Here is a 14240-nt window from a genome sequence, read left to right as displayed (position 1 = left end):
GATTGGAGAATTCTGTCAATGACGCAATCATCTGGAAGATTAACTCCCATCTGAATCAAGTGATTATTATACCCAGACATTTTGACTATATGCTCACTGACAGAACTGTTCTCCTCCATCTTGCAGCTATAGAACTTATTGGAGACTTCATATCTCTCAATCCGGGCATTTGCTTGAAATATTAACTTCAACTCCTGGAACATCTCATATGCTCCATGACGTTCAAAACATCGTTGAAGTCCCGGTTCTAAGCCGTAAAGCATGGCACACTGAACTATCGAGTAGTCATCAGCTTTGCTCTGCCAGACGTTCACAACATCTGGTGTTGCTCCAGTAGCAGGCCTGGCACCCAGCGGTGCTTCCAGGACGTAATTCTTTTGTGCAGCAATGAGGATAATCCTCAAGTTACGGACCCAGTCCGTGTAATTGCTACCATCATCTTTCAACTTTGCTTTCTCAAGGAACGCATTAAAATTCAACGGAACAACAGCACGGGCCATTTATCTACAAACATACATAAACAAGCAAGATACTATCAGGTACTAAGTTGATGATAAATTTAGGTTCAATTAATCATATTACTTAAAGAACTCCCACTTAGATAGATATCCCTCTAATCCTCTAAGTGATTACGTGATCCAAATCAACTAAACCATGTCCGATCATCACGTGAGATGGAGTAGTTTCATTGGTGAACATCACTATGTTGATCATATCTACTATATGATTCACGCTCGACCTTTCGGTCTCCGTGTTCCGAGGCCATATCTGTATATGCTTGGCTCGTCAAGTATAACCTGAGTATTCCGCGTGTGCAACTGTTTTGCACCCGTTGTATTTGAACGTAGAGCCTATCACACCCGATCATCACGTGGTGTCTCAGCACGAAGAACTTTCGCAACGGTGCATACTCAGGGAGAAAACTTCTTGATAATTTGGTGAGAGATCATCTTATAATGCTACCGTCAATCAAAGCAAGATAAGATGCATAAAAGATAAACATCACATGCAATCAATATAAGTGATATGATATTGCCATCATCATCTTGTGCTTGTGATCTCCATCTCCGAAGCACCGTCATGATCACCATCGTCACCGGCACGACACCTTGATCTCCATCGTAGCATCGTTGTCGTCTCGCCATTCTTATGCTTCCACGACTATCGCTACCGCTTAGTGATAAAGTAAAGCATTACAGCGCGATTGCATTGCATACAATAAAGCGACAACCATATGGCTCCTGCCAGTTGCCGATAACTCGGTTACAAAACATGATCATCTCATACAATAAAATTTAGCATCATGTCTTGACCATATCACATCACAACATGCCCTGCAAAAACAAGTTAGACGTCCTCTACTTTGTTGTTGCATGTTTTACGTGGTTTCTACGGGCTTAAGCAAGAACCAATCTTACCTACGCAAAAACCACAACGATAGTTTGTCAAGTTGGTGCTGTTTTAACCTTCGCAAGGACCGGGCGTAGTCACACTCAGTTCAACTAAAGTTGGAGAAACTGTCACCCGCAAGCCACCTATGTGCAAAGCACGTCGGGAGAACCAGTATCGCGTAAGCGTACGCGTAATGTCGGTCCGGGCCGCTTCGTCCAACAATACCGCCGAACCAAAGTATGACATGCTGGTAAGCAGTATGACTTATATCGCCCACAACTCACTTGTGTTCTACTCGTGCATATAACATCAACATATAAAACCTAGGCTCGGATGCCACTGATGGGTTTCGTAGTAATTTCAAAAAAATTCCTACGCTCACGCAAGATCATGATGATGCATAGCAACGAGAGGGGAGAGTATGATCTACGTACCCTTGTAGATCGACAACGGAAGCGTTTGGTTGATGTAGTCGTACGTCTCCACGGCCCGACCGATCAAGCACCGAAACTACGGCACCTCCGAGTTCTAGCACACGTTCAGCTCGATGACGATCCCCGGACTCCGATCCAGCAAAGTGTCGGGGAAGAGTTCCGTCAGCACGACGGCGTGGTGACGATCTTGATGCTCTACTGCAGCAGGGCTTCGCCTAAACACCGCTACAATATTATCAAGGACTATGGTGGAAGGGGGCACCGTACACGGCTAAGAATATGATCACGTGGATCAACTTGTGTCTCTCTGGGGTGCCCCTGCCTCCGTATATAAAGGCTCAAGGGGGGAGGCCGGCCGGCCATCATAGGGCGCGCCAGGAGGAGTCCTACTCCCTCCGGGAGTAGGACTTCTCCCCCAATCCTAGTTGGAATAGGATTCGCGAGGTGGAAAAGAGAGAGAGAGAGAGAGAGAGAGAGAGAGAGAGAAAGGAGGGGGGCGCCGGCCCCCTCTCTCCTTGTCCTATTCGGACTAGGGGGGAGGGGCGCGCGGCCCAGCCCTGGCCGCGTCTCCTCTTCTTCCACTAAGGCCCACTAAGGCCCGTGTAGCTCCCGGGGGGTTCCGGTAACCTCCCGGTACTCCGGTAAAATCCCGATTTCACCCGGAACACTTCCGATATCCAAACATAGGCTTCCAATATATCAATCTTTATGTCTCGACCATTTCGAGACTCCTCGTCATGTCCGTGATCACATCCGGGACTCCGAACAACCTTCGGTACATCAAAATGCATAAACTCATAATATAACTGTCATCGTAACCTTAAGCGTGCGGACCCTACCGGTTCGAGAACAATGTAGACATGACCGAGACACGTCTCTGGTCAATAACCAATAGCAGAACCTGGATGCTCATATTGGCTCCTACATATTCTACGAAGATCTTTTATCGGTCAGACCGCATAACAACATACGTTGTTCCCTTTGTCATCGGTATGTTACTTGTCCGAGATTCGATCGTCGGTATCCCATACCTAGTTCAATCTCGTTACCGGCAAGTCTCTTTACTCGTTCTGTAATACATCATCCCGCAACTAACTCATTAGTTGCAATGCTTGCAAGGCTTAAGTGATGTGCATTACCGAGAGGGCCCAGAGATACCTCTCCGACAATCGGAGTGACAAATCCTAATCTCGAAATACGCCAACCCAACATGTACCTTTGGAGACACCTGTAGAGCTCCTTTATAATCACCCAGTTACGTTGTGACGTTTGGTAGCACACAAAGTGTTCCTCTGGCAAACGGGAGTTGCATAATCTCATAGTCATAGGAACATGTATAAGTCATGAAGAAAGCAATAGCAACATACTAAACGATCGGGTGCTAAGCTAATGGAATGGGTCATGTCAATCAGATCATTCAACTAATGATGTGATCCTGTTAATCAAATTACAACTCTTTGTCCATGGTTAGGAAACATAACCATCTTTGATTAACAAGCTAGTCTAGTAGAGGCATACTAGTGACACTCTGTTTGTCTATGTATTCACACATGTATTATGTTTCCGGTTAATACAATTCTAGTATGAATAATAAACTTTTATCATGATATAAGGAAATAAATAATAACTTTATTATTGCCTCTAGGGCATATTTCCTTCACGTACTACAACAAAACTCCAATCGTATCGCTTCAAGCGTGTGTGCTCTAGCCAGAGAAACCCATCATTATCACCTCTAGAAGATCTCCTATTTAGAAACTCCCCCTCCCCGAGCACTCTTTCCCACCCATAGCTCCTCCACCCATTCTTGGGAATCTTCATGCCTAATGAGTTATACCCCTACACTCTCATTTTCCACTACTGGAGAAATAATAGCCACCACCACTTCTTACCGCCATGAGCTCTCTAGAGCATCCCTCATCAACTCCATACACCAATGCGGCCCAATCGCCACCGTGTAGCACCCACGGCACTCCAATACCATTTCTGGATCACCGCACCATGCACCTCAAAGGTGCTCGTCACCACTAACCGCCGTGGGGGACATTTTCCTTGCTCCGGACCTTTTCCTACATGGACTAGTGCGCTCGCTTCTCTCGTCAATCTTTTGTACGAAACGTCGACGATGTCAAGAATGGATTGTGCCGACACCGCCTTCGTCCATACCGGAACGGCAGGAAAAACCCCTCGTTTCTACTCGCTACGTGGGCCCCTTTCAGTGGTAGCTCATCCCTCCATGTTTTGCATTAGTATTGTATATTCCCATAAAGATTAAGGATACTTATGCAAATATTATATTTGAAAAACAAAGGGAGCCTCAACAAACTTTAAACTTACTCCTAGATAATTCCCTAACTCCTTGTTCTTAAATAAACTCAAAAGCCCCTTACCGTCGAATGGGAATACTTATGGTGACAACGGGAACCACTAATGGAGGCCCCAAGTGGGAGAGAATAGAGCAGGTACTTGACAATTAATTTAACTGGACCTGATATTTAATGGGTGAGACGCATTCGATAATGAGATCCACCCACTTAGAGTCAAAAACCAGATTGAACATAATACTTATCAAAAATTCCAGTCCACCTGGTCATACGAATTGTGCATATCAAGCTTGACATCACATAGACAAAACCTTCCTTTCCTTTGTTTTCTTTGTAGTATGATAACACTCATATGCCACAAAATCATTATTGGTGACCATGCACCATGGAATGAAAGTGTGCTTGCTTATTGCAAAAATTATCTCAGGCAGCCATACTCTTCAAACAGTTAGCAACATTTCTTGATAACTTTATAAACTACTTTGTGTGAAGAAAAATGGCTGGGACTGACTTACTGATTTGGGGTTATCAAACTTTGGAATAGAAACCAACATTTGTTGTTACATCTGTCCAGAACCATGCCCGAGTTGAGTGCTTGTAACACATTACTGAATCATGCAATCATCTGGATTGCATAATTAGTTGATTATGTGCAAATGTGAATGATGTAGTTTGTTACCGTTTTGTTATACTTGTTCGGCTACCCTTGAAAATGAGCGTGTAGCTTTCTCAGGTCTCTCTCTCTCTCTCTCTCTCTCTCTCTCTCTCTCTCTCTAGTGTGTTTCATATTCTTTATGCACCACGCTGCTCACTATGTATTATATGCTTGATCGTAGAGCAAACGTGAACTTGCCATCCATGCTAAAACATAGGTAGCACTGTTTATTTTATAAATTCATGGAATCATATACAGAATCTGGTAAACCTCCCGAGTATAGGATAAGTGTACACTGGACTTCCCTCTAAGAATGAAAATTATATACATGACACTGGACTGACACATGGTAGCAACAACCTGCGCTCACCTTTGCTTTGGAAACTACTCATCAGACCAGGTGATGCCCTCCATGCCGACGTTCTGGTCGAGCCCCAAGGCATTCCACACCGCAGGAGAGGCGTCAACGATGTTGTTAGCACACGGGGGCTCGTAGTTGTGGTCTTCGTCGCAGCCATAGACGGAGTCACACTCGTCCACCACCTTGGCATACACAGACTTGCCATTGGCGTTGATCTTGATGCGGTGCCCGCAACGGGCCATGTTCTTGAACCAGCCGGTGGAGAGCGCAACGACCATCTCCTTATCGCTGTGGTAGGAATTGTCACACTCGGACGGACCGCCGCCGTCCTTGCCCTTCTCGAAGCTGTTGAGCGTCAAGACGGCCTTGGTGGTCGCGGTGACCGGCGGCGAGCAGTGGTACTGCGGGTACCTCTTGCCATCCTCGCAACAGTCTGGGTCGTTGCTCTTCTCACAGTTGCCCGACTTTCCTGGAAGGTAGCCACTCGCACGGCAGACACCGAGACCCGAGCGGAGTGAGGACGCGATGTGGGCGGTGGAGAGCGTCACCAGGAGGAAGATTGCCATGGTGGCTAGAGCTCTTGCAGTGGCCATCTTAGCTACTGAACAGTGCTGAACTATAACCCTCGTATACTTCTTCTTGGTTGCTGTTACAGTACTGGTTTGTTTGCCTCGATTGCTTGTGTTGTGTGGTTAGAGAGCTGCAGGGTTGACTTTATATAGTGTTGCCGCTAGTTCAGTTCTGAGCACCAACTTGTTGCATGTTCTCCACGGCAAATCATTGATGAGTTCAGACAGGGCACTGGTCCGTAACGTATCAAATGGATTGTTATAATACTAGGTCGGATGTATACATATCGTGTCTCATTGAGCATGATCCTTGGGAAAGACAGACAGAGACAGGATTACACGGATGACAAAACTATTGCAGAACAGGTTCACAGAACTGAATGAATTGATAGCAACATTCTATTCTATTTCTACCACCATTTTTCTGAATTTTTTTCCCTAGTTCGTGCAGGTCTCCTTCGTGTGTTCATGCAAGGCTTCCCTCTTTCTTACTAAAAAATTCAGGTCCAAGTCTAATTCATGTGTTGTTCAAAATGTTAAGAAACCAGATATCCTGATTCAATTTCACACAGAAGGAAATAAAATGTACAACTTGGGGAGAACATATATGATGCTACCACCAGAGGTGCAGTTCCTTGCTGGTTTTTCTTTTTTAGACAAACTCACAAAGCTTTATTCAACCGTCACAAGGTTTACAGGGAAGAAAACAAGCTGCTGCAACACATATTTTCGCCATTTGAGCAATTTACCTTGAGACCACAGTTTCATCCTCAGATTCCATTGCCGTAGTAACATCTTACTTGGAACTTTAGAATCCTGCAGACCACCATTTCATTGCCTGAATGTAGTACACTGCATATACGCGCTGGCAGAAAGGTAGCGGAGCACATTGCTCTGCTTAGACCCAAGCTGAAGAACAGGGCATGCTTGATTGCTTGCATACATCTCAGTATCGCAAACCGAGCTTTCGCTTGGATCTACAACTGCAAGACACACATCCAAATGTTCGATTTCGTCGAGTTTGAAGACCTCCGGCATCTTGTTAAAATCAAGGCATAACCACTCATTTTTCCGCTGGCGTTACATTCAAATGTGACCAGAATCAAAAATAGGATAATCTCACAAAAATAAGTCAGGACGTCTCTGCTTCTCCATACATACAGGTAGAATTTTCCGTTGTTGGACAGCCGCAACAGGTTTACTTCCTAGAACTTATTTCTCTAGCATGACAGTATAGAGTGAATAGCCCTAGTAACAAAGGGAAAACGCTCTCGCTCCATTCGCTGAAGATGGTCCTCTATTTCACTTGGTAACATCATGAATGGCATTAGCCAAGTAGGCGACGTTGCCTGTCGTTACGCCGGCCATGCTGAAAGAATAGATGCAGAACAAGTTAATGTGAGGAAATTAGACCAAAGGCGCCAGCAAAACAAAGAAAAACATGAAGAAACTGAATAGTTATAGTCGTTGTTAGTACCTTATTCTCCCGTTGCGTGTCATGTAGATATGGTATTCACTTGTCAAGCGGTCGACTTGTTCCGGTGTCATCCCACTGTAGCAAAACATTCCAATCTGCACGAATATAGAAAACAGTTCTTACATATAACCAATAACCAAATTGCCAATCTCCAAAAGAAACAAAGTTGAAATGAATGCAGAGGTTCTTGTCCAGCTAAAGGTATCAGCGCCACACAGAAGGAGATTGGTCTGCACTAGTAGTATTACGTCAAGAGTTTAATCACGGAAGTTACTGACTCTTCCCAGTTTTAATTAAGACTAAAAGCTTGAATGCCACACCTTCATTTGTCAGATTGACTATAACCATACGTAAGACAACTAATATATTATAAATTCACACTTCTAGTTGATTTGGAAAATTGTTAGGCCCAAAAAGCCCCTGACATATGTTTCTAGATGGTTGTTTGGCTCTCTGACATGGCTGTGACTTGCAGGACTGTATTAGCACCATAGACCACACATCATAGAATCATTTTCCCTATCTGAGTTTGCGCAAGTGTGGAAGCCATAATTTCTTTAAGTTACATCAAATGTAGTCCCTGGTGCACATAATTGTCTATAACTACAAGATTATGGTACCCCAGGGTGGGACCTTAGGATTGTTAGCATTATCGCAACTATTGTACATCAGTACAATTTGCATGCCATTAGTATCAAATTCAGAAATTCCATAGTGACATTTATCATAGTGCTATTTACCTGATTCGTGACATGCTCCCATGATAAAGGTGAACCTAACTTTTCAAGATTCTCCCGAAGTGCCTTCCGCATTCCAATGATACGATCAGCCATACCCTAGAGACAACAAGAATTGTTAATAAACTACTCCCTCCTTTCCAAAATACTTGACTTCCATTTATCCAAAAATGGATGTACCTATATACTAAAACATGTCTAGATACATCTATATTTTGACAAATGGAAGGCATGTATTGTGGAACGGAGGGAGTACTTTCTTTACATACTCCATAGACTTCATTTAGGAGCTTTAAATGGTTTAGACAGCTAATCAACAGTTTACCTTGACCTCTCCCAACCATACGTTCTTCAATTCTGGATCACTAAGGATAATTGAAACAACCAGCGCACCATGAACAGGTGGGTTGCTGTACATTGGTCTCGCAATCTGTTGCAATTGGCTCTTAACAGCAACTGCTTGCATCTCATCCTCGCAGAGGATACTGCAATGGCAACAAATCAAATGATAGCAACGATCATGATATGGCTACCATTTAGACAAAACACAATATACTCCCTCCGTTCCTAAATATAAGACCTTTTAGAGATTCCAGTATGGATTACATATGGAGCAAAATGAGCGAATCTACACTCTGAACTATGTCTACATACATACGAATGTTGTCCGTATTGAAATCTCTAAAAGGGCTTATATTTAGAAACGGAGGGAGTATTTCTTTGACAGTCATAGACTTCGCTGCAGACAATACATAGGGATCATTCCCTGAAGTGAAATTTGTTTGGTCTTTTGTTTGATTTCAAAACACAGTGTCTTGAGAAATCCAACAAGCTATACTTATTTTTATTTTTACCAGAAAGCCACACTTAATTTTACAAGAGCATGCGTGAAGTTGGTCAGGAACATACACAGATACACTATTACTGAAACCAGGAGCTAGGTGATAGCATCATGACATACGTTTCAAGGATAACTATCAGTGATCAATAGGATACCTCAGACATCCCACTCTCTGGCCATAAAGACCCATGTTCTTTGCATATGACTGAGCACATCCAATTTGGTGTCCATCTTCAAGGAATATACGGATTGCCTTGGCATCTCTCTCTGGATCACCGCTGGCAAATCCTTGGTATGCCATGTCAAAGAATGGGAAATGGTTCTTCAACTATAGAAACACAAGAGTGAGATATGCAAGCTGTAACCTGTAGCAAACAGGAAGCCAATATACAATCAACACCAATATCTGTTATCTTCTATTTCTCCTTACCTTGAACTGATAGGATATTTCTCGCCATTGTTCCTCAGTAGGATCTACTCCAGTAGGATTATGGGCACATGCATGAAGCAAAAAGAATGAACCATTTGGAGCATTCTGCGGATGACACAGAAAATCAGAAGAAGAAAACATAAAATCGAAGCAGCTATAGACAAATACACACTGTCAACATGCTAGAATCACTTGGGAAATGGCAAGTCTTTCTCTGTCTTAACTTCCAAAGTCTAACAGGCTGAAACTATATATGTATATAAAAAACTCAAGGTAACAGATAGAACAAGTAACATGAGAAGTTGATAATTGATCTATAGCTACGTGGTTTTACAAATCCATACAAAGTTTGATACAGGAATGAGCAACAATGCAAGATGTCATAATAAAAATGATACTCGGGAAATGGATCACCTTGATATCATCCATCAATCCTGCAAAGTCAAGCCCTCTCGATTCCGGATGGTAATATGAGAATGTCCTCTGTGGCACTTGAGCATCCCTCCAAATATTATGATGGCTGGAGAAGTTTCCGACATTAATGTTAGCTACTAAGGATGTAGCGCAAGTGGGAAGACAGCTGCTTATGAATTCTGTTTGACTACCATAGCGGCAAGCCTAAGGTAAGATAAACTACTTCCTCCGTCCCATATTAACTGTAGCTCAAACGGATACATCCTTTCGAGCAACAGTTAATATGCGACGGAGGGAGTAGTTCTCATGCAGACCACAATGGTGTTTACTGAAGATCTTTCTTTCTTTTTTTTCCTTAAAATAATCTGAGAAGTGAACAAAAGAACAATTGGTATCACAGCAGAGTATTAACTCACTTGGACCACGTTGGTGTAGGTATGTAGATCTGCGAATCCGGCAAGAAACGCTTCTGGAAATCAGCGAAGAGCCGGCATGCGCCAGTTCCTGAAAGTGCCTGCACCGCTGCAATTCTTTTATCTTTGATGAACTCGGAGTCCTCGCCATACGCCAGCTTTAGTGACTCTTCAATCATGTGGATACTCCCTCCCATTGGAAGGTACTCCCTGTTTTGCAAATGTAACCAAGATACTGATCATAAGTCTGGAAGCCAAAACACATGGCAAACTGGCAGTGTCCACTCTCCAGTAGTTAAGTGTTTGTGTTTAACATTGATATGGTCTAGTATCAAGCAAAAGACAGCATGTCTAGGATGACCGAACCATCTTTTTCATGATAAAGCTGCCAAAAAGCATCATCTGAAAATTATGATGTAGATCAACCCAAAACTGGTGTCCGGCCAATAAGCAGAAAGTAAAAAAATGCTAGCATTCCAAAATCTCATTGAAGGAGAAAATAAGAAAAACCGGCGCCACTAGAAGGTAAAGGCGTCGATGCGGTTCCTATTTGGAAGGTTGTAATTTCTTAACCGCAGCAGTTCCTACCCCTGCCAACAGCATCGGTTATCGATCAAGCATCTGGCAAGCTATTTCTCCCCAGCCCGCACATAAAAATGAACATAAGGTCCTTGCAACTAACTAGTGGATCAGCAGGTGCGAAGCAAGCAAGCAGCTGAGATTCCCAACACGCACAACTAGACAGAGAAAACACTAGCATCGGCCGACTCCGTGTCCACTCAAGCCCGCCGTCATCCTGGCTGGCGGAAATTTCATCGAACACGATCCGTGCAAGCAGCAGCTAGCAAGAGCGAGCGGATCAAGGGAGCCGGGAAGGGGATCTCACGCACATGTTGAGGTTGCCGGCGATCCGGCGCTCCGCCTCGCGCACGCAGTCGAGCACGACGGGCTTGCCGCTGTCGTCCCGGTAGGCGCCCTGCAGTTCGCCCAGCCATTTTGTCAGAACCAGCCGGCGGCGGCATTCGGATGGGAAGATTCCAAATAAAGAGGCGAGCTATAAGAGGAGTGTAAGCACGTACGACGCCGACGTTGACTTTGTCGGGGGAGGGGTCGGCGAGGAAGGCCTCGGTGACGCCGAGGATGGGGTCCTTGGGCGCCGGCTCGACGTGGCCGAAGAGCGACGCCATCGCCCGCGCCGGGAGCAGGGGCAGGCCCCCTGCCCCGCGCCGCCGGATCGCGGAGGCCGCGCGGCGGTACAGCGCCATGGCGGGCCGGCGAGGCGGCGGCGAGATTCTTGGCCGGCCGGAGGAGGGGCGGAGGGGAAAGGTGGGAGGAAATCTGTGGGCTGGTTGCGGCGGGCGGGCGGTGGTTTTGCGGGGGAGGAGAAAAAGGCGTTCCGTTTCGACGGATTCCTTCCCCGTCTCGATTCCTTCGCTGGCTGGTTTCAATTTTACCACTTTACTGCTACTCTGACTGGCAGTCAACTGTTACTGCTAGTGCTATTTTCACTACTCCCTCTGATCCATGTTACTTGTTGACAAGTAACAAATACTCCCTTCATCAGGAAATACTTGTCCAAGGAATAAATGTATCTACCTGTATTTTAGTTTTAAATACATCCATTCGTATCCATTTTCACGACAAGTATTTCCGGACGAAGGGAGTACGTGTCCGGAGACAAATGGTAGAGACAAAAATCATCCAACCATATGCATCAAATCCAAACCATGTGTTATGACTAATAGTGGGCTAGGCGGTCTAGGAGAAGAAAAAAAGAGATAAAGTTGCACATGGGCTGTCGAGGGACATGGTCCAACTAATAGTAGGCTAGGCAGACTTTCCTGACTTCCCACAAATCGTCAGCGCCGTCAAGTTGGGATACTTGAATCCCAACCGAGATGGAGAACCTTGCAAGAGGGTTTTACAAAAATCATTTTTTCATTGGAAGGGGTACACGACATGGAAACAAGTCTTAAAACAAGTGCTAAAGAGAAGTGAGTTTAGAGATGAACGCATCTTTAGTGGAGCCATATACAGAAGAGGAAGTAAAAAAGACCTTGTGTCCAAATGTTCCCGATATATGCTCCTGGGCTGGATGGGTTTCACGCCCTTTTTGTCAGCGTCACTGAGACGTGTGGCGCAAAGAAATCACGATGGTTGTTTTGAGAATTGTCAAGGGGGGAGAGAACATTGAATCCATCAATGGCACTACCTTGGTTCTAATATCAAAGGGAACAAATTCTTCCTCCCTCTCACAATGTAGACGATAAGTCAGCACCATCAAGTTGGGATACTTCAATACAACCGACTCCCATTTGGCGCTGTCTAGCGGAATAGTGCGCACACCCGAGGTTGAATCATTCGCACAATGGACCAGCCTAGTTTTTTGGGGATTTTCACGAGTAGTCTCGCCCTTTTTTTCAATTTTTTGTTCCATTTTTTCTTTTCTTTATTTGTGTTCTTTCCTATTTTTTTCTTTTTGTTCTCTTTTTGGTTTTTTCTTCTTTAATTTTCAATTTTTTGGGAATTTTATTTTAATTCATGAACATTATTTTGTTCATCGGATTCAAAAATGTAAAAAAATCATTGAATTCAAATTTTGTCCATCGAATTTAAAAATTGGTCATCAAAAATAAAAAATGTTTATAAAAATCGAAATTTTTCCATATTTTTTTTCAAAAAATGTACATCAAATTCAAAATTTGTTGTATTGATTTTCCAAAAAATGTTCATTGAATAATATTTTTGTTCATCAAGTTCGAAAAATGTTCATCGATTTTTGAATTAGCGAACATTGTTTCTGAATTTTATGAACAAAATAATGGTTTAATATTCCGAATTTTTTTAAAGAATAAAAAATAGAAAAAGGTTAAAAAATGAAAAATATGAAATAAAATAACTGGGGAGCCCAATCCCGCTTATGGGCCGGCCCATGAGGGGCGCGCGGGAGGGGAATGGGTGTGCGCTGGCATGTTTGCCAGCGCTCCACATGCAGAATAGGAGCTCCCTTCAGTACGAGCTGAGATGGAGAACCTTGCAAGAGAGTTTTATGAAAATATTTTTTTTCATCAAAAGGGGTACACGACATGGAAACAAGTCTTAAAACAAGTGCTACAGAAAGTGAGTTTGGAGATGAATGGTTCCAAATGTTTCCGACCAAGGCTCATGGACTGGATGGATTTCTCGCTCTTTTTTTCAGCGTCACTTGGACTTGTGCGGTAAAGAGATCATGCTGGTGGTTTTGAGAATTGTCAAGGGGGAAGAGAATGTTGAATCCATCAACGGCACTATCTTGGTTCTAATACCAAAGGGAGCAAATCCTTCCTCCCTCTCACAATTTAGACCGACAAGTCTGTGCAATGTCCTCTATAAGATTACTTCAAAAGTTGTGGCCAACTGTTTCAAGGTTATTCTCCATGGAATTATTTCACAAGAACATTCAACTTTTTTTGCCAGGTAGACTCATCACAGACTATTATATCAACATATGAGTGTCTACATTTTATGAAGAGGAATATATCCAAGACCAACAGTTATGATGCTCTTAGATTAGATTTGATGAAAGCTTATGACATGGCCGAGCGGTAGTATCTCGAGGCTATAATGTTGAAGCTTGGGTTTAGCCATCAGTGGTTTAATGTGGTTATGGTGATGGTCAAGTCAGTTTTATTCAACGGTAAGAAGCTTGGGGAGTTCACGCCATCCAGGGGTATTCAACAAGGAGATATCATTTCACCCTACATTTTTCTTGTCAGCAGTGTAGGGCCTTTCCTGCCTGTTGAGATCTAATCAGTCATCTCACTTGAGCGGGATTAAGGTGGCTTCAATGGCTCCACCAAGGAACCACCTTGTTTAGAGAGAGAGAAAGGTCACGGGCCAAAAGCCTGGGTAGGCCGGTTCATGTGCGCCAGGGCTGAATAAGTTTTTGGTCCAGCGAAATAGTTTTATTTATCAATTGAATTTACAACAAAGGGTTTTGGGGGCCAAAACTTATCCAAATGAAACCATAAAAAAACCAAACAATTCACAACATTAGCTAGCCTCATATAGAGTTTTGCGAACATTTATTTCTGGCTAAAAGCAATTACATGAATATATGTTTTATGCAATGAAGTGAATTTGGCAGTAATAATCCCCTAAATTATATTTAGGGTTTATTGAATGTTCAAAATGTTTCTAAGAACTCCAAACAA

General features: G+C 43.6%; 1 protein-coding gene and 1 pseudogene across 1 annotated transcript; both read right to left on the bottom strand.

The window, feature by feature from the left end:
* Positions 1–5030: 5030 nt before the first annotated feature.
* On the bottom strand, positions 5031–6511 carry LOC147963240 (putative ripening-related protein 5 pseudogene; annotated as a pseudogene).
* Positions 6512–6772: 261 nt separating this feature from the next.
* Positions 6773–11460, bottom strand: LOC147963239 (aspartate aminotransferase, mitochondrial-like). The gene is made up of 10 exons (XM_087527829.1): positions 11127–11460; positions 10938–11023; positions 10051–10257; positions 9635–9740; positions 9221–9325; positions 8946–9118; positions 8275–8434; positions 7953–8048; positions 7213–7307; positions 6773–7104 (listed from the first exon to the last, which is right to left on the bottom strand). Exons 1-10 carry the CDS (start codon positions 11310–11312, stop codon positions 7038–7040), a joined length of 1281 nt encoding a protein of 426 aa, XP_087383955.1. The 5' UTR covers positions 11313–11460; the 3' UTR covers positions 6773–7037.
* Positions 11461–14240: the final 2780 nt, after the last annotated feature.

This window comes from Triticum urartu, chromosome 6A (genome assembly GCF_056163025.1).
Source record: "Triticum urartu cultivar PI428250 chromosome 6A, HENAU_Tu73, whole genome shotgun sequence".
NCBI classification, from domain to species: domain Eukaryota; kingdom Viridiplantae; phylum Streptophyta; class Magnoliopsida; order Poales; family Poaceae; genus Triticum; species Triticum urartu.
This window is presented reverse-complemented; position numbering and strand designations above follow the sequence as displayed.

Bases quoted from the DNA above. Each gene is read 5' to 3' on its own strand.
- LOC147963239 (XM_087527829.1), bottom strand. From the start codon at position 11,312: ATGGCGCTGTACCGCCGCGCGGCCTCCGCGATCCGGCGGCGCGGGGCA. The intron at 11,024-11,126 runs GTACGTGCTTAC...GGCGAACTGCAG, and splicing joins ACAAAGTCAACGTCGGCGTC to GGCGCCTACCGGGACGACAG. The intron at 7,308-7,952 runs GTAAATAGCACT...ATATTCGTGCAG, and splicing joins GGGAGCATGTCACGAATCAG to ATTGGAATGTTTTGCTACAG.